At 45.6% G+C, this 27,263-nt stretch overlaps 1 protein-coding gene across 1 annotated transcript in view; it reads right to left on the reverse strand.

Annotated features, from left to right (window-relative positions):
- Positions 1–27,263, reverse strand: part of tanc2a (tetratricopeptide repeat, ankyrin repeat and coiled-coil containing 2a) — a gene marked incomplete at its 3' end in the record, with an annotated part of 261,579 nt that overhangs the window by 35,306 nt on the left and 199,010 nt on the right. Inside the window, 6 exon segments of the mRNA XM_084329297.1 lie at positions 7,907–8,103; positions 8,687–8,821; positions 14,825–15,025; positions 15,341–15,421; positions 17,381–17,550; positions 21,217–21,448. Of these exon segments, the coding sequence (XP_084185423.1) occupies positions 7,907–8,103; positions 8,687–8,821; positions 14,825–15,025; positions 15,341–15,421; positions 17,381–17,550; positions 21,217–21,448 (1,016 nt within the window).

Raw genomic sequence — 27,263 nt, forward strand, 5'->3', positions numbered from 1 at the left:
CAGATTCTCCCGTAGCCCCCCACTGTCACCCCCCACTAGCTCAACCTCCACCTGCCGTATGCTCTGCTCCAGAGCCTCCAGGGCCCTCCTGTACTCGGCTGAGGAGAAAGCAGTGTACTGCTGACAGAAAAGCCTTATCCCACCATTGCCTCAGAGACTCGAAATCTCCCTCTCTCTGCTTCAACCTCTCCCAAAACTCCTGGAAACTCGAGCAAAAGGTGGCATCTTGTAAAAGCTTTACATTGAATTTCCAATAAGCAGAGCGACGAGGCCCTGATGACATGGCCAGCTGTGCTATTACAAAATGATGGTCTGAGAAACTGACTGGGCAGATTTCAGCTTTCACCAGCCTGTTACTCTGTTGTCTTACAATATAAATGCGGTCAAGCCGCGCTGCACACACCCTGTCCCCCAACACCTTGACCCACGAGAACTGTTTCCCCTGTGGATTCATCAGCCTCAATGTATCCACAAGATCACAAGTCCTAATGACATCCTTTAAAACAGCTGCAGACCCAACATGAGGTTCCCCCCCACTTCTATCCAGGATAGGATCTAAGGTACAGTTCCAGTCCCCCCCCATCACTAACACCGTGTCAGGATTCACATCTGACAGCTCCTGCCTTAACATCCCAAAAAGGGCTATCCTCTCTCTACCCACCAGCAGATGTGTACCATACAGTTTATACATTATACACCTGTATTTGATGACAGTCTTTTCCTGACATTAATAGCCCACTTATTCAGTCTGAACTTCCTCCTGGGCGACATGAATCACCCCTGTCTGTGGTCTTGGTAGCATGCATCACAGACCTTAACACTTTGAGTGCCAACGACGAGATTTCCCGTTAGTTCATGCAGACCGTTGAGTGCCAACGACGAGAGATCTAGTTTTTTTAATTTAAAAAAAGAAAAAAAATTCTCTCTGGCACATTTTTGAACCCCTAGAGATGCAATTTCGATCGAATCCACTAGGTGGCAGTCTCTCCCTATGTTTGTAACACATGTGTAACACAGCTGGCCTTACCTGCAGTATTGAACATGATAATAGATCTCTGCTAGGATTGGTCGATAGTAAAGGTCAAGGCCTGCCCACCTGGTATTTAAATGGGTCACAGTCAGTGACCTCTGAGAGTGTTGGTTGGTTTTTGCAAGTTATACAGTTATTGAGAGATAGAGAGAGATTAGTGAGAGAGATTAGCGTTTGATTTGATTTGACCGTTGATCATTGATAAGTAAGAGAGAAGATAGTATTTCATTAGTAGTAGTGGTAATATTTGTTTTATTTGTAATATTTGTATTTATAGGTAATATTAGTCGCAGTACTTTAGAGTACAGTACTTTTAGAAAGTACTTAGTCGTGTTAAATAGTAGCACCTAGTCAGCAGTTTTTTTTCATAGTGGTTTTTTATAGTCTTCATAGTTGAGAGTAGGGTTATCTTCACCATGAAGAGACAATTCAAGAGCAAGTCTGGAGCGAGGGATAAGTACCTCCAGACCACGCTTCCTTTCGTCGCTACCGCGACTCCCAGCACCGAACCGGGACCCACTGCTCTACCTGTAGCAGGCCCCAGCGCTGGGCCTAGTGCGCCTGCTGCGAGCGCGCCTGCTGCGAGTGCGCCTGCCAGAAGCCTGAGGAAGCGAGCTGTGAAAGCAACTTACTTCCAGAACATACTTCTGGCAGCCGATGCCCCCAGCTCATCGGACGAATCCAACGACGGTCCGTCTGAGGATGAGTGGCTTCCGACTCCAGGTAAAGATGAATATCATTTCAATTCAATAAATCATAAATGTTTGTACGTGCGTGCGTTCAAGCTAGTATGTGAACGCTCCGCAAGTTATTTTATAGATTGTATATTGTATACCGTCTCTCGTTATTTGCTATTTTCTATATTATATATTGCATACTGTCAAATAATGAGGTTTGTCTCGTTATTTACTCGTCTGGTGGAAATGTTTGTAGATTGTGTGCGTTCAAGCTATCCTGTGAACTCACCGCATGCGTTTCAAGCTACTTTATAGATTGTATATTGTATACTGTCTCTCGTTATTAGCTATTTTCTATATTATATATTGCATACTGTCAAATAACGAGTTCTGGCGTTTTTGGCTCGTCTGGTGGAAATGTTTGTAGATTGTGCATGCGTTCAAGCTATCCTGTGAACGCGCCGTAGTACAGAGATGTATGATGAACGTTATAGTACTTTCTATATTGTATTCTAGTATTGCATACTGTCAAATACGTTAGTTCGCCAACTAACTGAAGTCATGCTTCCATTTATTTTAGGTAGTCTGACCTGGTAATCGACGTGGCACAGGTAAATTCATATTCTGTATTTTTTTCGAATGTGTTCCTTTGTTCCTTGCAACAGCGTACAGCTAGTGGGGGAAATGTGCTGTACTTTGATGATAAATGTCTTTGATCTGGTGACCTGGGGCTGGGTGTATACTTTTGTGTGTGAGTGCATTGCATATGTCTTGGTGACGATAAAGATGACTGTTTCATGTACTTATTTATCTAACCAATATATATATATATATATATATATATATATATATATATATATATATATATATATATATATATATATATATATATATATATATATATATATATATATATATATATAAAATCACATGCGTTTTTCTGTATTTTTTCGAATTTGTTCCTTGGCGCCGCTAGTGGGGGGAGGTGTTCTTTGATGAAATATCTGTCTTTGATCACACACCTGGTAACCTGGGTATACTCTCTCTCTCTCTCCCTCTCTCTCCTCTCTCTCTCTCCTCTCTCTACAATCACATTTTTTCTGTATTTTTTCAAATTGACTCACTTGGGTATATAGTGTCTCTCTCTCTATCCCTCTCCTCTCTCTCATCTCTCCTCTCTCTCTCTCTGTACAATCACATGCGTTTTCTGTATTTTTTCGAATTTACTCACCTGGGTATATAGTGTCTATCTCTCTCTCTCTCGCTCTCTATCTCTCTCTCTCTCTACAATAAAGCTGACTTGACTGTTTTATTGCAGACACTGATACAGAGTCTGCCCCGTCTGAGAAGGAGATGGATGAAGTGGCAGCTGGAGCCATGGACTCAGACAATGACTCCGATGAGGGCGTGACCGCCAGAGCGGCAACAAGGCCTGTCACGCCGCCAATTTTAGGTGAGCAGTTTGAGCACACAACCAAATTGTGTTTACTGTTTGTAGATATGGTGTGTAACCATCCTACATTGTATGTAGGATATAACTGTAAATGCATTGTGACAAAGCTGACTGTTCCCTTTTGTTATTTCAGAGCCAGGCCCAGCTTCTGAGTCAGAGGAGGATGTGTCGGTGGATGAGGACACAGTGCCTTCTAGGCAGAGGGGTAAGTTAGGCCTCACTCTCTCACACTGACTCATTCACTCACACGTTTCTAACTATGTATTATATGAATGTGTGTCTACAGTATAGGGTGTACATGGTAGACTAGGTAGTTATTGTAATATTTTCATAATTTACAGGACGGGGAAGAGGCAGAGGCCGGAGAAGCAGGTCAGCTCCTAGTGGTCTCTGGCAATTTTGTACCGACGGAGATTGATTTTGATACTGAGCCAGGACCACTGCAGGATGCGGCCACAATCGCATCAGACCGCCCCCTTGCCTTTTTGCGTCTGTTCCTCACAGATGAGTTCCTTTCTAACATTGCTATCCAAACCAACTTGTACGCCCAACAGACAATGGCCCTCATTGATCCCGACCGGGTGAGTAACAGGCTACGTACGTGGAAGCCTGTCACTGTTGAGGAGCTATGGAGGTTCTTGGGAATACTCTTCCTGACGGGGATCTGTCGCAAGCCAGCAATGTATATGTACTGGTCAACTGAGTCAATTTTCTTTTGCCCCCATTTCTCAGACACAATGCCCCGCAATAGGTTCCAGATAATTTGGAGGTTCTTGCACTTTAGTGACAACCAAACGATAGATCTTGATGATAAACTGTACAAAGTACGCCCAGTCCTAACCCACCTCGTGCCCCACTTCCAAGAGCTGTTTCAACCTAGCCGTAATATTAGTATAGATGAGGGAATGCTGGCCTGGCGTGGACGCTTAGCGTTCAAAGTGTACAACCCCCTGAAGCCCACCAAATATGGCATCAAGTCATACGTGCTATGTGACTCGCGCACTGGTTACTGCTTTGCACTGCAGCCATATTGTGGGGACCCGGGAAACCTCAAGGACACAGTCGTGGCGCTCCTAGGACATCTCGCGGGCGAGGGCTACAAATTGTTCATGGACAATTTGTACAATTCGGTGGCCCTCTCCGACAGGCTCCTACAGTTGAGGACCCATGTCTGCGGTACCTTGAGGAAGAACCGTGGAGAACCGGCGCAGGTAAAGCATGTAACCAATGTTGACCTTGCGATGGACCAGACCACAACCGGGTCATGCACAACAACCGGGCCATGGTTCTAGCCTGGAGAGACAAGAGGATTGTCAAGATGATCAGCAGCTTTCACCAGGAATCACACGTCTGGCGGAAAGGTCAGAGCGAGAGGGAGGCCGCAATGAAGCCGGCCTGTGTGGTTTCATATAATATGTGTATGAACGGTGTGGACAAGCTCGATCAACATATCGCATACTACCCCTGTATTAGAAAGACTGCAAAGTGGACCAAGAAGTTCGTAGTCTATTTGATTCAAATAGCCATGGCCAATGCCTTTGTTCTGTACAGAGCCATACACCCAACAGGACAGTACAAGACACTCCTACAGTTCCGGATCAGTGTGGTAAAGGACTTGGGTAAGGAGGCAGAGGCAGTGGCAGGTGAGGCAGTGGCAGGTGGTGAGGCAGTGGCAGGTGAGGTAGCAGGTGAGGCAGTGGCAGGTGGTGAGGCGGTGGCGGGTGGGAGGCAGCGTGATCCCAGGGCCCCAAGGACAGATCCGCAGAGCAGGTTGGATGGCAACATGCAACACATACTATGAGGAGGTACGCATCCACCCCAAAGAAGACGCATCCCACAAGAATATGCTGGGTCTGTAAGAAGAAAGGCATCAGACTGGAAACAAGATCATACTGCACAGTAAGTGTGGAGTTCCCCTGCATCAAGAGTGTTTCACACTCTACCACACAAAAAGAGATTATGCTAGCTGAGTATTATCTCTCTTGTGTGGTAGAGTGGAAACACTCTCCATGAAATATGTGGATGGATGCGTACTTCCACGTACTATGTGTTGTTATGATAGCTGAGTGTATAGTAGTATAGTGTTTTGTAAATAGTGTAAGTATTTCACAATCTAGGTAGTACTGTTTGTACAGAACAAAGGTGTTGGAACATGGATATATTTGGAACACTATTCTTGGTCCACTTTCAGAGTAGCAATGGTGGTCTCGCTTGTCAATACCGTTCATCATTGTCCTGGTGGAAGCTGCTGATCATTTGCAGAATACATATGCCTCACTTTACTAACTAACACACTTTACATGTAAATATATGTTCTTATGCACAAACTCAATGGTGATCGGCCATTTTGCCAGGTCAAAACTAACGTACTTTACATGTAAATATGTGTTCTGATGCACAAACTCAATGGTGATCGGCCATTTTGCCAGGTCAAAACTAATGCACTTGAATATATGAATAAATTTACTGTGAATGTTCTAAATGCACAAATTCAATGGTGATCGGCCATTGTGCCAGGTCAAAACTAATGCACTTTGCATGTTGTAATGCAGTCGTGGAGCTCTAAGATGCCTGGCTGGAATATATGAATAGAGTTGTTCCGATACCGATACTAGTATCGGAAATGCCGCCGATACTGCCTAAAATGCTAGTATCGGTATCGGCGAGTACACGTAAATTCTAGCCTCCGATCCCATGATGTAATTTATCTCCTGCCGAGTCCTGCGGAGAGTGAGGATTATAAAATGAACATGTTTTAAAGTGTGATGCTGTGTCATTTTAACAGCAGATACACTTTCTTAAATTCCATTGTCCCCGACAGTGCGGTGTGACGGGGAGCTCGGACGGGAATCGGGATGTGTTTGGCTGGTGTTATGATAGCATTAGCTGGAAAGATAGCTAGTTGGAACAACATCCGCTTTTAACGTTACATCAAATCAGATGATCGCCTGTCCTTTCTCCAGGACCTAACACTGTCCGTGACCGTCTATCAACAATAATGCACCCACGGTGAATTGTATTTAAGTTAAGTAGCTACGGACTAGCGTTAGCTGACTATTACTAACGTTATCTTAATGTCGAGGCGGGAAGGCGAGCTAGGTCAGTTAGCTTAGCTTGATAACGTTACCGTGTCTAAAGTTGGTGCTATTCACATAATCCAGCAATAATGGCTGCAGACCTGCAAGCAAAGTACAGCAAGTGCCAAAGGATAAGAGTCTGAGGCGGAGTTTCAAAAGAGAATGTTGAATATTTATTTTGCATCAAAAATCACAACATGAACGTTCTATCTGCCACTAGCTTACAGACTGAATAGGGTATATCTGCAGAGCCACTGAGTAGCGAGTGCAACACCGTTTAATGTCCGTGTGGATCATTGGAGTAGGGTATATCTGCAGTGCTGCAGCCCATACTCATTGATTAATGATACTAATACAAATCTATACAATCACCTGTTGTTGAATAAATACCATACGTTCTAGTTATTACTAAAAAACAGTATAACAGTATCTGAAAAAAAAAAAGGTATAATTTATATAATTTTTTTTTTATGCACTGGTATCGGATAAATATCGGTATCGGCCGATACCCAAAGCTTAGGTATCGGAATCGGATCGGAAAGGGAAAAATGGTATCGGAACATCTCTATATATGAATACATTTACTGTGAATGTTCTAAATGCACAAATTCAATGGTGATTGGCCATTGTGCCAGGTCAATACGAATGCACTTTACATGTTGTAATGCAGTCGTGGGGCTCTAAGATGGCTGGCTGGAATATATGAATACATTTACTGTGAATGTTCTAAATGCACAAATTCAATGGTGGTCGGCCATTTTGCCAGGTCAAAACTAACGTACTTTACTCAATGCTGCTTTATCTGAAGTAAAGAAATGTTTTCCACTTCATCAAGTTTCAAGTGTGTTTATTATAGAATACATTATAATGCTGAGTATGTGGAATTGTGAACGAACGAAGGCATGTAGAAACAAACCGTTTTTTTTCTCATATTGTACAGCAACTAGTGTTTGTCAAATGAGCCGAACCATTTCCACATAGCTAAAATATAGAATATAGAAATAGATCCGCGAAAATCATGAAATATAATTTTTCTTGGTCTGGGAAGAAACGACCCAATGCAAATATTTTCCTGTTTTTTGTTTCCCTAAGAAACCAGGTGAGTTCCCTTGCAGTATATACATCCTCCACTCCACAAACACTTGCCTCCAACACTATACACTTGCGCCACTTACCCAAATAGAAAAATTAACCCATAAAACCACACCTCACTGTGCACATAGAAAAGAAACAAAAAAAGAAACCCAATTAAGGGGAAAAAGAAGAAAAAGAAGAAAAAGACCCTCCACAAAATTCCGCTCAAGCCAATCTCACTCCCAGCATGTAGAGAGAGAGCAAAGAGAGAGAGAGCAAATAGAGAGAGAGAGAGAGAGAGAGAGAGAGAGAGAGAGAGAGAGAGAGAGAGAGAGAGAGAGAGGAGAGAGAGGAGCGAGAGGAGAGAGGAGAGAGAAGAGAGAGAGAGGAGAGGAGAGAGAGAGGAGAGGAGAGAGAGAGAGGAGAGCGAGAGATAGAGAGAGGAGAGAGAAGAAGATGGAAAAGGAATATTAGCCTGAAAAAGTAAAAAGTAGTATCTATCTATCTATCTATCTATCTATCTATCTATCTATCTATCTATCTATCTATCTATCTATCTATCTATCTATCTATCTATCTATGGTATATATCATACCTAGGATCACAGAGGAACTTGTTCTTCTCTCCGTCATCTCTCCAGATCAGCCACTCTCTGAAGGAGGGATGAGTGAACATCCTGGTTCCATCTCTCCTCCTGACCAGGAACAGAGACAGCTGCTCCACACGCTGAGTGAAGTCCTCCCAGTCCAGAGCTCCTCCTCGCACCGCCCCCGCATTCACCACCCCAAACAGCTAGGAGAGAGGATAGGAGAGGAGAGAGAGGGTCACATAATCCATTTGAAATAAAATTAAATATAACTGCGTCATGGTAAATGGGTGCTTTTTTATATAGCGCTTTTATCCAAAGCGCTTTACAATTTGTTCCTCACATTTTACACATTCACTCACACATTCACACACAGACGGCGGAGGCAACCATGCAAGGTGCCGACCTGCTCATCGGGAGCAATTAGGGGTTAAGTGTCTTGCTCAAGAACACATCGACACGCTGCCCGGGGAGGAGCGGGAATCGAACCGGGAACCTCCGGATTGCCAGACGACTGCTCTACCTCCTGTCGCATCATGGTTTTCACTCCCGTCCACTACCGTTGACTTTTTACACCCGGTCCTGCCCAATCACGTGATTACAAGTGAAATTGACTCCCATCCCGTGGGAATCCCGAAAAGATTTCATTCTCTAGTGCAAAGCTCAAGGTCTTTACCTGCTGGTTGTTGAGAGGGTGCAGAGAGGGTGCAGAGAGGGTGCAGAGCTCAAGGTGTTTACCTGCTGGTCGTTGAGAGGGTGCAGAGAGGGTGCAGAGCTCAAGGTGTTTACCTGCTGGTCGTTGAGAGGGTGCAGAGAGGCCACAGCCACGTTGAGTAAAGGCAGGACTCGCTCAAACGACGACTGGGTGGGAAACCTCATGTTGAGCTGCAGAAGATACACCTCCGCTAGACTGACTGGTACCACCTGCAGATGGATATAGATGGTGATTAACACTTTCAATGCCCAAAACGTGATAAGACGTTTTATCAGCCCAATGCCTGAATGCCCACGACGACAATTATCGTTTTATTTTTTTATTAGCGATCTGAATTCATATTTCATCAACCGAGTCTCCCGTTGGTATGCAGCCCCTGTAGGAGCCCAGATGTGAAAAAACCGCCCCCTATCGTCTCCCAGATGGTAATGCACCCTTTTGGAATGGACTCAATGAAAATGGATGAGAAAAGAAAAATCCGGAATCCACATTTTACTTCTCAGGCATGTACCCCGAGCCGATCGGATTCATTGTGGAGCCTCAGAACAGCGTGGAATACATATGTACAGTATGTAGCGTTGGATCAATAAAAGCAATCGAGGGCGGCTAGGTGGTGTAGTGGGCAAGGCGCTCACCACCAATGCAGGAAACGCTGGGTTCGAGCCCAGCTCTCCGCATTGCATTCAGCTTTGCTGGTCGTTCATACTAATACATTTGGCAGTATTAGGGGGTGGGAAGCTGATGGGTGGGGATCGGACGTTGTGGACAGCGACTCCTACAGGTCGGTTGGTGCGCCTGCGCAGTAGAATCAGGAAGCAGACCCTCGACGCTGAAAGATCGCGCTGTGCAGGTGAAAAGATGCGACGGCTGCTACCTCGAGTACCGGAGGGGACTCGTGCAATGTATGGCTTCGTCCACATTACAGCCGGCTTGTGGGAGGCATGGCCAAAGAGCGTTCGAGACAGGGGAGGGTAGAATTGGACGATACGAAATTGGGATGGGAGAAAAATAGAAAATGGGAGAAAAAGTAGATAAAAAATAAATAAAAGCGATCGATTTTTGGAATGGCGATCAGGAATTGGAATGATCTTTTTGGAGAACATCTGATCTGAGGTAAGGAATCTATTTTACAAGTCTTGGGATAATCAGAGTTGTATTCGCTGAGATCTCAGCGTTCGCCCTATGTGTGTGTGTGTGTGGGCGATCGCTTTGAGGAAATCAGAGAATCGATTTTTCAGATCGCCTATATAGCGTGCATATGTACACATATACTATCGATAATCTAGCGTTTATTTGAAAACTATTCATAAATAGGCCGACAAATTACAACGTTTTTGTGTATTCTAGAATATTCCAGAAAAGGGCGATTATCATGGAATATTTATATTTTCCTTGAAAACGAGGGCTTTTCAAAATGCTATAAAACGAAAATGAACCGATAAAAAAACAATCCGCTTCGACAATGTTGACTGGAAAACGAGTCATTAATAAGCGACGGGCAGATTAGACACATTAGGCCATAATTTTAAACATAGATTAGGCGTTATTAACGCTAACATTGAAGTGGATGGTGGGCATTCAAGCGGTAAATCAAGATTAAGCTTGGGCTCTGAAAGTGTTAATCTGTCTGGGTTTTCAGAGTATGAATATAGATGGTGATTAATCTGTCGGGACTTTCAGAGTATGAATATAGATGGTGATTAATCTGTCGGGATTTTCAGAGTATGAATATAGATGGTGATTAATCTGTCAGGATTTTCAGAGTATGAATATAGATGGTGATTAATCTGTCGGGACTTTCAGAGTATGAATATAGATGGTGATTAATCTGTCGGGACTTTCAGAGTATGAATATAGATGGTGATTAATCTGTCGGGACTTTCAGAGTATGAATATAGATGGTGATTAATCTGTCGGGATTTTCAGAGTATGAATATAGATGGTGATTAATCTGTCTGGACTTTCAGAGTATGAATATAGATGGTAAGAATTACCATCAGGTAGAATTATTCAGGTAGAATTATGAACCATACATAACTATCTCAGTAATGGAGTTACCAATTTATTAGCTATGACTAACATAACATAATCCCAACTAACTAACTAACTAACTAACTAACTAACTAACTAACTAACTAACTAACTAACCAATTCACCACATACACCCTACTAACTATTAGGGCTGTCACTAACGATTATTTTGTTATCAATTAGTCGATTAATCTAAATGATGAATTTACCAGAAAAACAACAATTGATTATATTAGCAATTTAATATTTCAAAATGTTTTACTAGTATCCTCAGGTCACATGGGTAGTTGCCTCTTTGACACCACCTACTGAATACCCAGAGTAGGAGATGAGCCATGAAGTTTATTTATGTGTATAAATGCTGTGTAGTGTGGAGGCCTACAGTACATGAGTAGGGGGAGTAACCCACATGCTGTGTAGTGTGGAGGCCTACTACTGTACATGAGTAGGGGGAGTAACCCACATGCTGTGTAGTGTGGAGGCCTACTACTGTACATGAGTAGGGGGAGTAACCTACATGCTGTGTAGTGTGGAGGCCTACTGTACATGAGTAGGGGGAGTAACCTACATGCTGTGTAGTGTGGAGGCCTACTGTACATGAGTAGGGGGAGTAACCTACATGCTGTGTAGTGTGGAGGCCTACTGTACATGAGTAGGGGGAGTAACCTACATGCTGTGTAGTGTGGAGGCCTACTGTACATGAGTAGGGGGAGTAACCTACATGCTGTGTAGTGTGGAGGCCTACTGTACATGAGTAGGGGGAGTAACCTACATGCTGTGTAGTGTGGAGGCCTACTGTACATGAGTAGGGGGAGTAACCTACATGCTGTGTAGTGTGGAGGCCTACTGTACATGAGTAGGGGGAGTAACCTACATGCTGTGTAGTGTGGAGGCCTACTGTACATGAGTAGGGGGAGTAGCCTACATGCTGTGTAGTGTGGAGGCCTACTGTACATGAGTAGGGGGAGTAACCTACATGCTGTGTAGTGTGGAGGCCTACTGTACATGAGTAGGGGGAGTAACCTACATGCTGTGTAGTGTGGAGGCCTACTGTACATGAGTAGGGGGAGTAACCTACATGCTGTGTAGTGTGGAGGCCTACTGTACATGAGTAGGGTGAGTAACCCACATGCTGTGTAGTGTGGAGGCCTACTGTACATGAGTAGGGGGAGTAACCTACATGCTGTGTAGTGTGGAGGCCTACTGTACATGAGTAGGGGGAGTAACCTACATGCTGTGTAGTGTGGAGGCCTACTGTACATGAGTAGGGGGAGTAACCTACATGCTGTGTAGTGTGGAGGCCTACTGTACATGAGTAGGGGGAGTAACCTACATGCTGTGTAGTGTGGAGGCCTACTGTACATGAGTAGGGGGAGTAGCCTACATGCTGTGTAGTGTGGAGGCCTACTGTACATGAGTAGGGGGAGTAACCTACATGCTGTGTAGTGTGGAGGCCTACTGTACATGAGTAGGGGGAGTAACCTACACGCCATTACTGCTTTTTATCTATTGACTCATTATAGCTACTTTATTATCTTGAAATAATATAACACCCGCCTGTTACTATGACATTGTGTATCATTACATACAATGTATCCATGTCTGTAGCGAAATTATGAAAAACAGGGAACAAAATAAACTTTTTAACTTTAGATTTAAATAACTACCAGCCAGAGAGTTTTTTTTTAACCAGCCAAAAAATATAAATAGCTTTTTAGTATATCTCCATGAATTATTATATTGTGTGTTATCTCTCCACTCCACGCCATGGTAGTGCTTGTGCCAGCACAGGAGAGATGATTAAAAATAGAATTTTTTATAGGTGCGGCTGGGTAGCGCAGTGGACTAAGCACTCGCCTACCACCGCAGAGACTCTGGGATCGATCAGCGGTAACTCCGGCTTGGTCAGTCGTCCCTACGAACACAATTGGCGGTGTTAGCGGGTGGGAAGCCGGTGGGGTATGTGTCCTGGTCGTTGTAAACTGCGACTCCTACTGGTTGATCCGGGCGTCTGTTCAGCAGGGAGGAGATCTGGGGGAAATAGCGTGAACCTCCGCATGCGTTACATTCCCCCAGTGAAACTCCTCGCTGTCAGGTGAAAAGAAGCGGCTGGTGACTCCACATGTATCGGAAGAGGCACGTGGTAGGTTTACACCCTCCCTAGGCCGACAGTGGGGCAATGTGCGCAACGACCAGGAAGGGAATTGGCATAACGACTAAATTGGGATGGGTAAAAAAAAAAAAAAGCCCCCCTATGTACATATTTAAATCAATATCGTCCTTTTGAATAAAATAGGCTCAAGAATCAGAATTGTTCAATATTTTAGCTAATGAAGTGAAATATTTATTATCATCAACTATCCAGTTAGTTTTTAGTGTAACGCTACTTCAAATCATTGAACATACAGCGAGAGGGAGAGAGACGGGCCCCACCAACCCCCCTTTCCTCACTATTGGAACTCTTTCCAGGGTTAGCTTAGCTTAGTTAGCAGCTAACGTTAGTTAAGGTTCTTTGCGCGAGGCGTGGGCATGTACAGGAATGGCGAGGATGTAAAGCGTGTTAGACACATTTATTGGACCCGGTGCTCGCGGAGTTTACATAGAAACAGCACGACTCGCAAGAGGAGTTGTCACAGGGGGTAGGATGCAGGGCTGAAGAGCTAGATGTCATAGCTTCTAAAATGTAAGGTGGGGGCAGCTGGCTCAGCCCCTCCCTTCCAGCTGGGGTTGACTTAAAACACGGAAGTTATCAAATGCGAGCAAAGCGCACACTGTTGAGTCCTGGCTCCAGGAGGAATCACGAATAGTGGTTTAAGAGAAGTTATTTATATTTTGAACGTGATTCATTGGGCACTAGTTATATTGTACGTTGTTACGGATGCTGTCTATTTATGTATGGGGGTTTATGTTATGTTTATGTTATGTATGTAGGCAGTCTTGTTTTGGTTGTTTTGTATTTTGTCTCCCTCCTGTTTCTACATGTATCTTTTTCCCAGATGCATCCCCTGGTTTCAGTCCCCAGCACCACCTGGTCCCAATCAGCACTTCAGTCCTCCCCATCACCACCTGGTCCCACTCTGCAATCAACCTCCACACCCCTTTATGTATCCCTTTTGGTGTTCAGTTCTGTCTGTGGCTTTTGGGGCATTATTGTGCCTGTAGAGCTATGGCTTTTGAGTAGGTATTTTGGTGTTGAGCTGGTGGCAGAGCTCTGGTTCTTTGCACTGTTGTTTAGTGGAATCATTGTATCTTTTGTGTTCCTTGTTGTTGCACATTCCTGTCAAAGTCTAACCTGTGTATATTTGTTGTCTGTCATTGTCACCCAGCCTATGGTGATTACTTTTCTATGTAGTAACCTTTTGTTTTTGCACACAGGGACAAGTGAGGACAGGAAGATACCCTGGGGTCTACATTTTACATCGCGTAGGTTACATGCTGTTAAAACCCTAGTTTAGAGTGAGCACCACCTTTTGGGTGCTTAGCGCCCGTCATGGAGGGTGGGTTTTCTTTTCCTTTTTGTGTTTGATTTGGTGCCACTGGTAGTCCTCCTTGATCTCTGTGTTGTAGTGATGTTAAGATTCACCGATTCGCATCGGTGCACCGGCATAAACTTTCAAGATGCGAGTGCACCGGTGGAATAAGTGCGCAACGGCTAGAATTCAGGTTGAACTCGCGATGCATCTGTTGTTAGCATCTTTGCATCGGTCAAAACCGATTCATTCATATAATTTCCTCTCATCCACTTCTGTCAGCAGTGCACTGCACACAGCAGATACTATCTTTGCTTCGCTACTACAGAAGGCGAGAGCCGCGTCACAGTTATCAACAAACAGTGGAAGTCGAGGAGGAGACCAATTGGAACTAACTAACTCACTACATACACCCTACTAACTAACTAACTACCTATATACGTACCTACCTACCTACCTAGCCAACTAACTAACTCACTACATACACCCTACTAACTAACTAACTACCTATATACGTACCTACCTACCTACCTACCTAGCCAACTAACTACCTAAATAACTAATTCACTGTATACACCCTACTAACTAACTACCCAACTAACTACCTAACCAACTAACTACCTAACTAACTACCCTACTAACTAACTACCCAACTAACTAACTACCCAACAAACTACCTAACTAACTACCTAACTACCTAACTAACTTTACCTTGAAGCTGGAGCTCTTCAGCACCAGGTACCCCTTCTCGATGAGGTCCAGAGTGAGCTTCAGGTAGAGGTAGGACCCCCTGCTGAGAGCCTTGAGGTGGGCGCTCAGCTTGGACAGGGCGGTGTTGTCCAGACGACCGTTGCTTAGCGACACGTTGCTCTGGATCTCCGCGCTGCCGTGGATACGCTGCATCAGGTAACCCTGGGAGACGGACAGTATTCGGCTCAAAATGGAACCTTTTTTACACACGGATGCTATGTAAACAGAGCTTCAGGTGAGGTTAGCTGGTTTAGCTAGGTTTGGCCAATATAACAAGGCTTAACCCTTTCACTGCGACAATACACAGAAGGTTAACCCTTTCACTGCCTCACAGCAGCAGGTTAACCCTTTCACTGCCACACTACAGAAGGTTAACCCTTTACTATCACACTACCGACGGTAGGTATGTGTGTGTGTGTGTGTGTGTGTGTGTGTGTGTGTGTGTGTGTGTGTGTGTGTGTGTGTGTGTGTGTGTACCTGCAGGTCCTGGTCTATAGCATCATTCTCCTCCAGCCGGTCCAGAGACACGCGGTGAAACGGCAGAGAACCAGTGATGTCCTGGAGACACAATAAATATATATATATATTACATAGAACTATATACAGAGAACCAGCGATGTCCTGGAGACACAATAAATATATATATATATATTACATAGAACTATATACAGAGAACCAGCGATGTCCTGGAGACACAATAAATATATATATATATATATTACATAGAACTATATACAGAGAACCAGCGATGTCCTGGAGACACAATAAATATATATATATATATTACATAGAACTATATACAGAGAACCAGCGATGTCCTGGAGACACAATAAATATATATATATATTACATAGAACTATATACAGAGAACCAGCGATGTCCTGGAGACACAATAAATATATATATATATTACATAGAACTATATACAGAGAACCAGCGATGTCCTGGAGACACAATAAATATATATATATATATTACATAGAACTATATAGAGAGAACCAGCGATGTCCTGGAGACACAAATTCTTTACAGATATGTATATTTGTGTACAAATTAATTTATGATCATCACAATCTACCAAATGGTTTTAATAGTTTTTTTTTCTTTTAATTCGGATGTTCATTCATATGTTACACGTCAGTCCAGGGACCTGCATATACCTTATGGTGGTACTTCACTTAGGCAGTTCTCAGTGAGGTATAGAGGGTCCAATCTTTGGAATGCAGCTGATCCTATGCTGAGGAAATCTCCATCTCTGCTTATTTTTTAAGTAAACTACAAAAAAATGCTCATATCCAAAAGTAGTAGATAGATAAATAGGTCATACATGTAGGTATGCATTTGGTTATGTGGGTGGGTAGGTTTGTAGGCAGGTGGGTGGGTGGTTATGTATGATTATGTACGCAGTATACAGTATATGCATGTATGTACTGTGTGTATGTATGTTTGTCTTAACACATCTTTTGAACGTATTACTGGTATTTTTTTAATAATATGTATATTTTTGTATGTTTCGATTTTACAAAACAGGGGAAGTTCTCGATAAGCCTCTAGGCTTCTAAACTTCTCCTTCACAATATGGTTATTATGTATATTCTTTGACTTTTGTTTAACTATGTGTTAATAAATAAATACAAAATACAATAAATATATATATATATTAGGGCTGTCAGTTTATCGCGTTAATTAGATTAATTAATTACACAGCAAATTATCGCGTTATGAAAGTGAACTCAAAATAATTATTTTTTTAAATAAAAAGATTTAATTTAATTTAATTTTTTTATCTCATTCATTCCATTAAAACGTAGAATAAACATTTACAGATTTTTTTTTTAAATGGTCCATTTGCATGTTCTTGGTATCTGAATCTATGGATCTCAGGGAATGTATTCCCAGTGTCAGAAATACTGTGTCTGTTACTAGGGTTGAGTAAATTGTAATGAACCAAATGAGAATATCAATTAAATTATTTTTTTCTTTTTAAATTTTTTTGTGCTGTGAATAACACCATGCTAAAATTTACCAGACCTGAAAAATCTAAGCAAATGAATAAAGGGAAGATGATTAAACAGAAGGTTTTGTAGATACAGTACTGAATTCTGCCATCCGGACACATGCAATTTGAAATATGATTATAGAATATAAAATATCAGGCCTAAAATGGTTATGCGATTAAAATGCGATTAATTAGATTAATTAATTACAAATCCTGTAATTAATTAGATAAATTTTTTTTAATCGCCTGACAGCACTAATATATATATTACATAGAACTGTATACAGAGAACCAGCGATGTCCTGGAGACACAATATCAGGGCTCTACGCTAACTGTTTCCCCAAGGAGCACATCCTAAATGAAGAGAGAGAGAGACTCTCAGCCCCCCTTCCCTCACTATTGGATGGCTGCTAGATGTCATAGCTTCTAAAATTGAAGGTCCGTGCTGCTCTCTGTGTGTGTGTGTGTGTGTGTGTGTGTGTGCGCGTGTGTGTGTGTGCGTGCGTGTGTGTGTTACCTGGTGTGTGGTCCTCACGGTAGCGATCACTTTGAGCCAGGCAGGGAAGCGGTGGATGTTCTGACCCAGGAAGGAGGTGATGGTCTGGCCGTAGTCCGGCTTGTGGAACTCCGCCTCGTTCAGACCGTCGATCAATATGATCAGATCCTCCTCACAGCCCAACTTCCTCTCTGAGGACACAAGATCAGTAGGGCGTTCCACATTGTTGTGGCATAATTGCGAAACGTGTTTAGTCCCTTGTTTGAGCCGAATCTGGGTTGAACATGATTTGTGGAGCTCCCTCTGGTGTTGTGGTCGTGGTATTCACTGACCTTTGGGAAGTATTTTGACATGTACATGGGTAACTTAGTGGTGTAGTGTATCTTGTAGACCAGGCCCATTGCAAGTAGCTGTACTCTGTCGTCTACTCTAAGCCATCCTAGGTTGTTGCTAATTACTAATATGTGACCCAGTCTGGTGAAAATGCCTACAAGTCACAGAGGTGAGATGACAGGAGACACAATAATAATATAAATAAAAGTTTTTTTTTTTTTTTTTTTTTTTATAGTTACAGTTCAAGTGTTGAAGAACACATTTACTATAAAAGCGAACAGATATAGTATCTCTAATAGTAACAATTATTTGTTTAAAAAAGGCTCTTTATAGGCGGCTAAGTGGCGCAGTGGGCAAGGCGCTCGCCACTAGTGCAGGAGATGCTGGGTTCGAGCCCAGCTCCCGGCATTGCTACCAGCTTGGCTGGTCGTTCATACTAACACAATTGGCAGCGTTAGGGGTGGGAAAGCTGGTGGTTGGGTCCGGGTCGTTGTAAACAGCTACTCCTACAGTTCGGTCGGGGCGCCTGCTCAGCGAGGAAAGGATCTAAGGGGGGTAGTGTGATCCTTCCACACGTTACACCCTCTCAGTGAGAGTCTGCGCTGCCAGGTGAAAAGAAGCGGTTGATTGGCTACACATGTGTCGGATGAAGCATGTGATAGCCTCCACTCTCCCAGATCGACCGTAGGGGGTAGAGTGCGCGCACCGACCAGGAAGGGGATTGGGAATTGGCATAACGACTAACATTGGGATGGGAGAAAAACTGAGGAAAAAGGAGGGGGGAAAAAGATTATATAATAAAAAAAAAAAAAAAAAAAAAGGCTCTTTATGAGACAGGTTTCTTCCCAGCATGTGAAAGAAGGAGAGCGCGTCAACAACAGCTTGTCAAAGCATTGCATAGCCAGAGTGCAGAGTGCTTTGGTCGACAAGAAATAAGCCAGATAGCTCTACAGAACGAGTCAATGAATGAATCACGCTAGAAATACATAACGCCTACATGCTGGCTATGTGTGTTCAGTAGGAAGCTATCTGGCTGCGTTATTCGCCTAGCTAACCGGCACATCCGCTTCCATTCATTGTGCTAAGCTAGGCTAATAACAATGGATAAGTCAGCCAGATAGCTCTACAGAACGAGTCAAATTGAGTAGTACTCAATTTATATATTTGATTATAGTTAGTTAGATGTTGGAAAAGCTTTTATGTCTATAACCGAAATAGTAATTTTGCCTGGGTTTGAAACGACTATTCAGTCCCTAGACGTGGTGGAGAAAAGCTTTGATTGTTTTAATACTTTGACAATAATTGGCTCTTTGCGTTTGCACATTTACTGTATGTGAGAAAATGAAAACAAAGATTGCATACTACTGCTACTGCTACTACTATTATTACTACTACAATACAAAGTGTTTGATTTTGTATACATTTACACTTAGGACAATAACATCTGATCTGTCATGACAGCATGCCTGTCACAGCACTTAATTATGTTAATACTATTCAGGGGAGAGGTGTGGCTGGGAGGTATTGTCTACGCCCAGCACAAGTTTCAAGTTTCAAGTTTCTTTAATAGTTGTCATACAGAAGTACAGAATACTTTTATACAAAATGCTTCTTACTGTTACGCTCCAGAGACTGTGCTAGACAAGATAAGTATGAAATAAAATAAAGTAGCATGTAAAAAGAAGTAAAAATAGAGGTCACAGTGTTCAGTATAGACATATGTACAATGTTCGATGCAGACTAGAAGTAACTGAGTTACCATACAATATACAATATACTATGCAATAATGGGAAATGGGATGAGGTACAATTTAGGTACAATTTACAGTAAGGTGTACGAGTTGTAGTGCAAATCCTTTACCAATCAATATAAAGTGTGTTTAGGTGATCTAAAGTGTGGAGAGTGGGTGCTGCAGTGTGTTGTTTGTTTAAAGTGAGTGTGTGCGTGTGGATGTGTGTGCTGTGTGCATTTGATGGTTGTTGCATAGTGTTTATTGTTCGTTGAGCAGCCTGATGGCCTGGGGATAGAAGCTTCTTCTGAGTCTTTCTGTGCTCGCCTTGAGACTCCGGTATCGCTTGCCTGACCGCAGCAGTTCAAAGAGGCAGTTGTTCGGGTGGCTGGAGTCCTTGATGATTTTCTTAGCCTTGCCCCTGCACCGCTTGTTGTAAATGTTCAGTGTGCAGTGCTATTCCCAAACCAGGAGGTGATGTTGCCAGTCAGGATGCTCTCTATTGTACATGAGTAGAAGTTCTTAAGGATCTTCTGACTGACTTGGAACTTCCTTAGGCGCCTGAGGAAGTAGAAGCGTTGTCGTGCCTTCTTCACAACACTGTCAATGTGTGTGGTCCATGTCAAGTCCTCGGATATGTGGGCTCTGAGGTACTTAAAACTGTTCACTCTCTCAACCGGTGCCCCGTCGATGCTGAGGGGGCTGTAGTCCTTGACCCTCGACCTCCTAAAGTCCACAATCATCTCCTTTGTTTTGCTGACATTCAGGGAGAGTCTGTTCTCCTGGCACCATCCCGCCAGGACCTTGACCTCTTCCAGGTAGGCCCTCTCGTCGTTTGCAGAGATCAGGCCCACCACTACTGTGTCGTCAAATTTGATGATTGTGTTGTTGCTCCGCTGAGCCACACAGTCATGTGTGTACAGGGAGTAGAGGAGGGGACTCAGAACACAGCCCTGTGGGGCCCCTATGTTGAGGGTGATGGATGAGGAGGTGCAGTTGCCTGCTCTCACCACCTGGGGTCTGCCCGTCAGGAAGTCCAAGACCCACTGGCAGAGGTCATAGTTCAAGCCCAGGTCCCTGAGCTTGGCTATGAGTTTGGAGGGGACTATGGTATTGAATGCTGAGCTGTAGTCGATGAATAGCACTCACATAGTTCCCGTGCCTCTTGTCCAGGTGTGATGCTGCTGTGTGCAGCACATGGGCTATGGCGTCCTCCGTGGACCTGTTGGGGCGGTATGCAAATTGCAGGGGGTCCAGGTTGATGGGGAGGGAGGAACAGATGTAGCCCTTCACTAGCTTCTCAAAGCACTTCATGGCTATGGAGGTGAGAGCTACAGGGCGGTAGTCATTGAGGCAAGTGGGCGTAGATTTTTTGGGTACAGGGATGATGGTGGACTTCTTCAAACAGGTGGGGATGACCATAGATATATAGATATCTATGGGGATGACAGCCTGTTCTAAGGACAGGTTAAATATGTCAGTGAATACCGGGGCCAGTTGGTCGGCACAGACTTTTAGGACGCGGCCGGGGATACCTATGCCAAACTGGCATAGGTGTTAAAATGTGGTGTCTCCTTTGAGAGCATTTTCTCTGCTTCAATCTCTGAGAAAAAAGACTGCTTACAAGATTTAAAATGAGCACATCATAATAATAACATTCTCAGATTTCAAAGTATGACAGATCATTTGAAAGCTTACATTCTGTACTTTCACAATCTGGACAATCTGGAAAATGAAAATGGAGACATGTGGGCACAATCGCTGGACTGGGTCACATATGTCTAGTAGTTGTACCTCTATATAGAGCGTGCAGCGGCTCCAGCAGGCCTCTCCTGAAGGCAGCCATGGGGTCCTGGACGCAGGAGCGCAGACTGAGCATGCTCTGTAGGTGTGGCTCTCGCAGCAGCAGCTCCCTATAGGCCGAGAGCTGGGGGGCGCGGCACAGCAAGGCCGACACGTTGTGGACGAACTCGGGTACCAGGCACGTGTAGGCATTATCAGCCTGGCAGTAATGATACGACACCACCTGGAGGGGGAGACAGAGAGCATTATCAGCCTGGCAGTAATGATACGATACCACCTGGAGGGGGAGACAGAGAGCATTATCAGCCTGGCAGTAATGATACGACACCACCTGGAGGGGGAGACAGAGAGCATTATCAGCCTGGCAGTAGTGATACGACACCACCTGGAGAGAGGGAGAGAGAGAGAGAGAGAGAGAGAGAGAGAGAGAGGGGGAGGGGAGAGAGAGAGAGAGAGAGAGAGAGAGAGCATTATCAGCCTGGCAGTAATGATACGACACCACCTGGAGAGAGAGAGAGAGAGAGAGAGAGGGAGAGGGAGAGGGAGAGAGAGGGAGAAAGAGAGGGAGAGAGAGAGAGAGAGAGAGAGAGAGAGAGAGAGAGAGAGAGAGAGAGAGAGAGAGAGAGAGAGAGCATGATCAGCCTGGCAGTAATGATACAACACCACCTGGAGAGAGAGAGAGAGATAGTTATTATAGAGACTAGAGAGTTATTATAGAGTGTAGAGATTTTTTAAGATAGAGATATAGATCATAGATATAGAGATCATATAGATAGAGATATAGATCATAGATATAGATAGAGATGATATAGATAGAGACAGAGACATAGTTATATTATCATATAGCTTACGCTCTGCTCTCTTGGAACTATCCCTTTAGCCAATCTAATAATGAATAATTTTTCTCCACATGCACACACCCATCCGCCTGGCCACACCCACATCCACTCCTCTACATAAGCGGGGTCGTGGCGACACCAACAGCTCCTTCCCTATTTTCACCACCGTAAAGTGCCTGTATACACCACTTTAAGTTTAGTGGCGAAATAGTTGTTGGAAAGGAGCTACGTTGACATTGTATCTTTGTTTTTTTCTCTCTTGCAAATTTACGAAAAAAACTAAGAGATAATGTCTTTACCGTCGGAGGGTCTAGACGCTCACAACGTTACCCTCCACCAGCGCTTCACTATCGCACTTTATCGCAGCGTCCTCCATGCGTCGTGGGGCGTCTCTGGCTCCGCGGTCGTGGCAGCCAGGTGCGCCTGGGCGGCGCCCGGTGGTGGGTTTGCCTCGCAGAGGGGCCCGTTGAGCCGATAGGCCGACAGCTCCTCTGGTGGCAGAGGATTTGCGTCGCAGACTCTTCGCCTCGGCTCGCTCTCGTCGTAAGGCGGCGAGCAGCAGGGGTGAATGGCCTGGTTTTAGTGTTGTGCTGGAGCCGGACGAGAGTTCTCTTGCCTCTTCTCCATTTCCGATGGAAACTGAGGATTACATGGAGGGGGCGGGAGCTCTCTTGTTCGAAGCCCCAGTAGAGACGTATCACTCTCCCCCTCGGGGAGTGGCAGGGAGTGCTGCATCTCCTTGGGGTCCCTTGTACTCCAGGGTTGGGTTAGAACCTCCGACCCCAAGACAAGATGCCCAGCTATCTGCCGCGTCGGACGTTGGCGCCCGAGGCAGCCTCCCGTATGTGAGGGACGCGAGTGACGTGGAGGGAGGTACGCAAGGGGAGTTGCTTGCCTTGTTCCCCGAGCTCATGACGGCCGCCGCAGCCGCTAATGGCGTGGCGTTGCCGCAGCCACTGCCGGCACCTGTTCCTGATGACATGATAGGTCATCTCTGGCAACGTCGTCCTGTGAGAGAGACGGGCGTTGTCTGCCCATTCTTCCCAGCAATGGAGGCCTACGTGGCACAGGGACAGGTAATCTCCCGCATCGTTGGCCTTACCCCCGCCTACGTGCCAGTCATGTGGGTGGTGGGTTTGGTCCAGGGGCTTAAGGACGGGGTGCCTCGGCTTGATAGCCCGATGGCATCCATACTTTGTCCGGAAATGGTGTGGGAGCCGTTAAGAAAGCCGGTTCCCCATGGGAAATCGGCTAGGCAGTTGGCAACGTGGAGTGACCAGGTGTACATCGCCTCGACTCAGAGCCTGGCTGCGACCTCCAACATCGCGCAGCTGGCGCACTACATGTCGGGGCTGATGGCGGGCGGGTCAGTATTGGATGACCATTAACAATACCTTCACGCCCAGGCGGCTGGAGCCATCCTGCACCTTTCTCAGCTGCCGGGAAGGAGCGCGCCCTGGCCACTCTCATCCAGCGCCACCTTTGGCTGGAGCAGGCGCGGGTGCCGGAACAGAGGAGGATTTACCCCTGCCCCCCCCCCCCCAACATATGATTTTTGTTATTAAATAAAAAGTCCCTCCTGGTGAGGGACTGTTTTTTCACTATATATTGGGGATACGATGTATAACCCTCACCTAGCTGTGGGGTTGTGTGTTTGCTTAGGGAGTAGGGCGCTATATATGTGTCGCTATATATGTGTGCTTAGCAAGGCCTGTGGCTAGCACTCGTCGAGAGACTTGTCTTCTCTCATCATGAAAAGACGGTGTTCTTCTTGCAGTAGTAAGAGTGAACTTTACCTTTTTTTATCTGAGGGGGTTGTGTGTATTCTGTTACATTTGGGATACATGGAATCGAGTCCACAACTAGGTTAAGTGTTAGCCTACAGAAGTAATCACATATGTAGCTTGTACCGAGGTCTTTGGACCCTCTCTTTAACGTCTGTTGTTTTTTTCTTTACTTGGTAAAGAAGCTTTCGGTGTGGAACCACGTCATGGGCTGGCATGCCTTGGTTGCTCATTCATAGAAACAGCGTTTTTTATACGAGCGACTGGGAAGGAGATTTTATCTCTTCCGAGTGCCAGTGTACTAGGTTAGTCTCGACGACTCAGGTTTATCTCCGGGGGGAGATGACGGAGTAGATCAAAGCATTGGCGAAGGGGTCTCACGCCCATGGGGTGGGCCACCGGGTACGGTGCATTCACATTCTGACCGTCTTGGTGGCGCCCTCTGTGATGTTTTAGATCGACACGCGTACCTACCCCCCTCTTAGGACTGGGGATGGCGGCGTGACTAGGACACAGGACTGGTTCTGGTCGCGCCAGACCAGGTCAGTTAACCCGTTGTCCACCGGGACGCAGATCTGCTGTTCTGGTACCCTGAAGGACTTTGTGCATTTCCGGGGGGAAAATGCCGGGTCGGCCCGGGCGTCGCAGGGATTGATGTTATGGATAGTTTCAAGTTTCTTTAATAGTTGTCATACAGAAGTACAGAATACTTTCATACAAAATGCTTCTTACTGTTACGCTCCAGAGACTGTGCTAGACAAGATAGTATCAAATAACATAGTATAGCATGTAATTTAGAAGTAGAAAATGAGGTCACAGTGTTCAGTATAGACATATGTACAATGTTCGATGCAGAATAGACGTAACTGAGTTACCATATAATATACAATACTATGCAGTGTACTAATGTACAGTACTATATAGTGCAAAGCAGAAATGGGATGAGGTACAATTTAGGTACAATTTACAGTAAGGTGTACGAGTTGTAGTGCAATCCTTCATCAATAAATATAAAGTGTGGGGAGTGGGTGCTACAGTGTGTTTGTTTAAAGTGGGTGTGTGCTATAAAGTGTGTGGAGTGGGTGCTACAGTGTGTTTGTTTAAAGTGAGTGTGTGCGTGTGGATGTGTGTGCTATGTGCGTTTGATGGTTGTTGTTGTGTAGTGTTCATTGTTCGTTTAGCAGCCTGATGGCCTGGGGATAGAAGCTTCTTCTGAGTCTTTCTGTGCTCGCCTTGAGACTCCGGTATCGCTTGCCTGACTGCAGCAGTTCAAAGAGGCAGTTGTTCGGGTGACTGGAGTCTTTAATGATTCTCTTAGCCTTGCCCTTGCAACGCTTGTTGTAAATGTTCTGGAGGGTGGGGAGCCCCCCTCCAATTGTGCGTTCGGCTGAACGTGTCACTCTTTGTAGTCTGCTTCGGTCTTGTGCAGTGCTATTCCCAAACCAGGAGGTGATGTTGCCAGTCAAGATGCTCTCTATTGTACATGAGTAGAAGTTCTTAAGGATCTTCTGACTGACTTGGAACTTCCTTAGGCGCCTGAGGAAGTAGAGGCGTTGTCGTGCCTTCTTCACAACACTGTCAATGTGTGTGGTCCATGTCAAGTCCTCGGATATGTAGGCTCCGAGGTACTTAAAGCTGTTGACTCTCTCAACCGGTGCTCCGTCGATGCTGAGGGGGCTGTAATCCTTGACCCCCGACCTCCTGAAGTCCACAATCATCTCCTTTGTTTTGCTGACGTTCAGGGAGAGGCTGTTTTCCTGGCACCATCCCGCCAGGACCTTGACCTCTTCCAGGTAGGCCCTCTCGTCGTTGGCAGAGATCAGGCCCACCACCACTGTGTCGTCAGCAAATTTGATGATTGTATTGCTACTCCGCTGAGCCACACAGTCGTGTGTGTACAGGGAGTAGAGGAGGGGACTCAGAACACAGCCCTGGGGGGCCCCTATGTTGAGGGTGATGGATGAGGAGGTGCAGTTGCCTGCTCTCACCACCTGGGGTCTGCCCGTCAGGAAGTCCAAGACCCACTGGCAGAGGTCATAGTTCAAGCCCAGGTCCCTGAGCTTGGCTATGAGTATGGAGGGGACTATGGTATTGAATGCCGAGCTGTAGTCGATGAATAGCATTCTCACATAGTTCCCCTGCCTCTTGTCCAGGTGTGATGCTGCTGTGTGCAACACATGGGCTATGGCGTCCTCCGTGGACCTGTTGGGGCGGTATGCAAATTGCAGGGGGTCCATGTTGATGGGGAGGGAGGAGCAGATGTAGCCCTTTACTAGCTTCTCAAAGCACTTCATGGCTTCATGGCATGGATGTGTGTGTCATAGGTATTTCACTACGAGTTGTCCTTCACAGTGTGTGCTTGGTCCATATTGTGTTGTACCTTGCGCTGTGCTAAGTGGACTGGTCCTTCTCCATTCGTTTTTGCCCCTCCCTTCCCCTGCTGGGCAGGGCTGGGAGGGGGCTGTCGAGGAGGTTTTCTATTGAACCCCTCTGGCATCCCTGTGTACATCCTTTCATGACGTCTGCCAATCGTGTCAGCCTTCTCTTGGACCTCGACCTCTCTGAGGGGTTGGGTTTGTGGAGGTTGCGACATGGTGCACAGCATACCGAACGCCCCTTCCGCCGGGGTGCTGTTTCACAGTAGACCCCTTAGGCGTCTGTCTAGTCCGCAGTGCTCCGGGCACAGGTCGAGTTATGCTCTTGGGGCCTGTTGCCTGGATTGAGGGATCAACCTCCTTGGGGGTTGTCTCCCCGGTGCGCCGACTGGCCCCACAGTATTGTGGGGGTGTAGCCTCTGTGGAGTGCTTCAGGGCGGCGTGCCGTAGGGGGGGAAGGGCCTGGTCTTGGATTGGGCCCTGTCCGATACTCTGGCGATGTGGGGGGGTGGTTTCACCAGTGACTGTCTGGTGGGGTCTCGATGCTACGGCATCGTTGGCCTCACCGGGCCCCCTTTTTTTGGGGGGTCCTGGCCCTCAGGCTGTTCCTGGGGCTGGGTCCTCCTCCGCGCTCCGCTGCTACGGCCTTGCCACAGGGTTGGTTTCTTGACCTTGACCCCGTGATGTTAGGGGCTGTAACAGGGTTTTTTCTTCCCGTTCGGTGCTTAACCCTCTTCGCACAGTCGGATCCGATTCCCTCCCGTCCCCCTCTAGGGGGGTCCGGGGGCTCAGGTCCTCCCCGGTTCTGATGGTTGTGGGGGGCCTCAGCGGGTACATCTGTCGAGCTTTCGCTCTGCTCAGCTCCTGTGTTCCAAGAGAGCAGAGCGTAAGCTATACGATAATATAACATACGGTTATCCTATAACCATAGTTATATGAGTATAGCGAGCGCTCTGCTCTGACTCACTGAGGGCCCTGTGGTCTTCGCCTTAGGTGGTGAAAGACTTGGGAAGGAGCTGTTGGTGTGGCCACGACCCCGC

Source organism: Notolepis coatsorum (assembly GCF_963971535.1).
Source record: "Notolepis coatsorum genome assembly, chromosome: 14".
Classification (NCBI taxonomy): Eukaryota; Metazoa; Chordata; class Actinopteri; order Aulopiformes; family Paralepididae; genus Notolepis; species Notolepis coatsorum.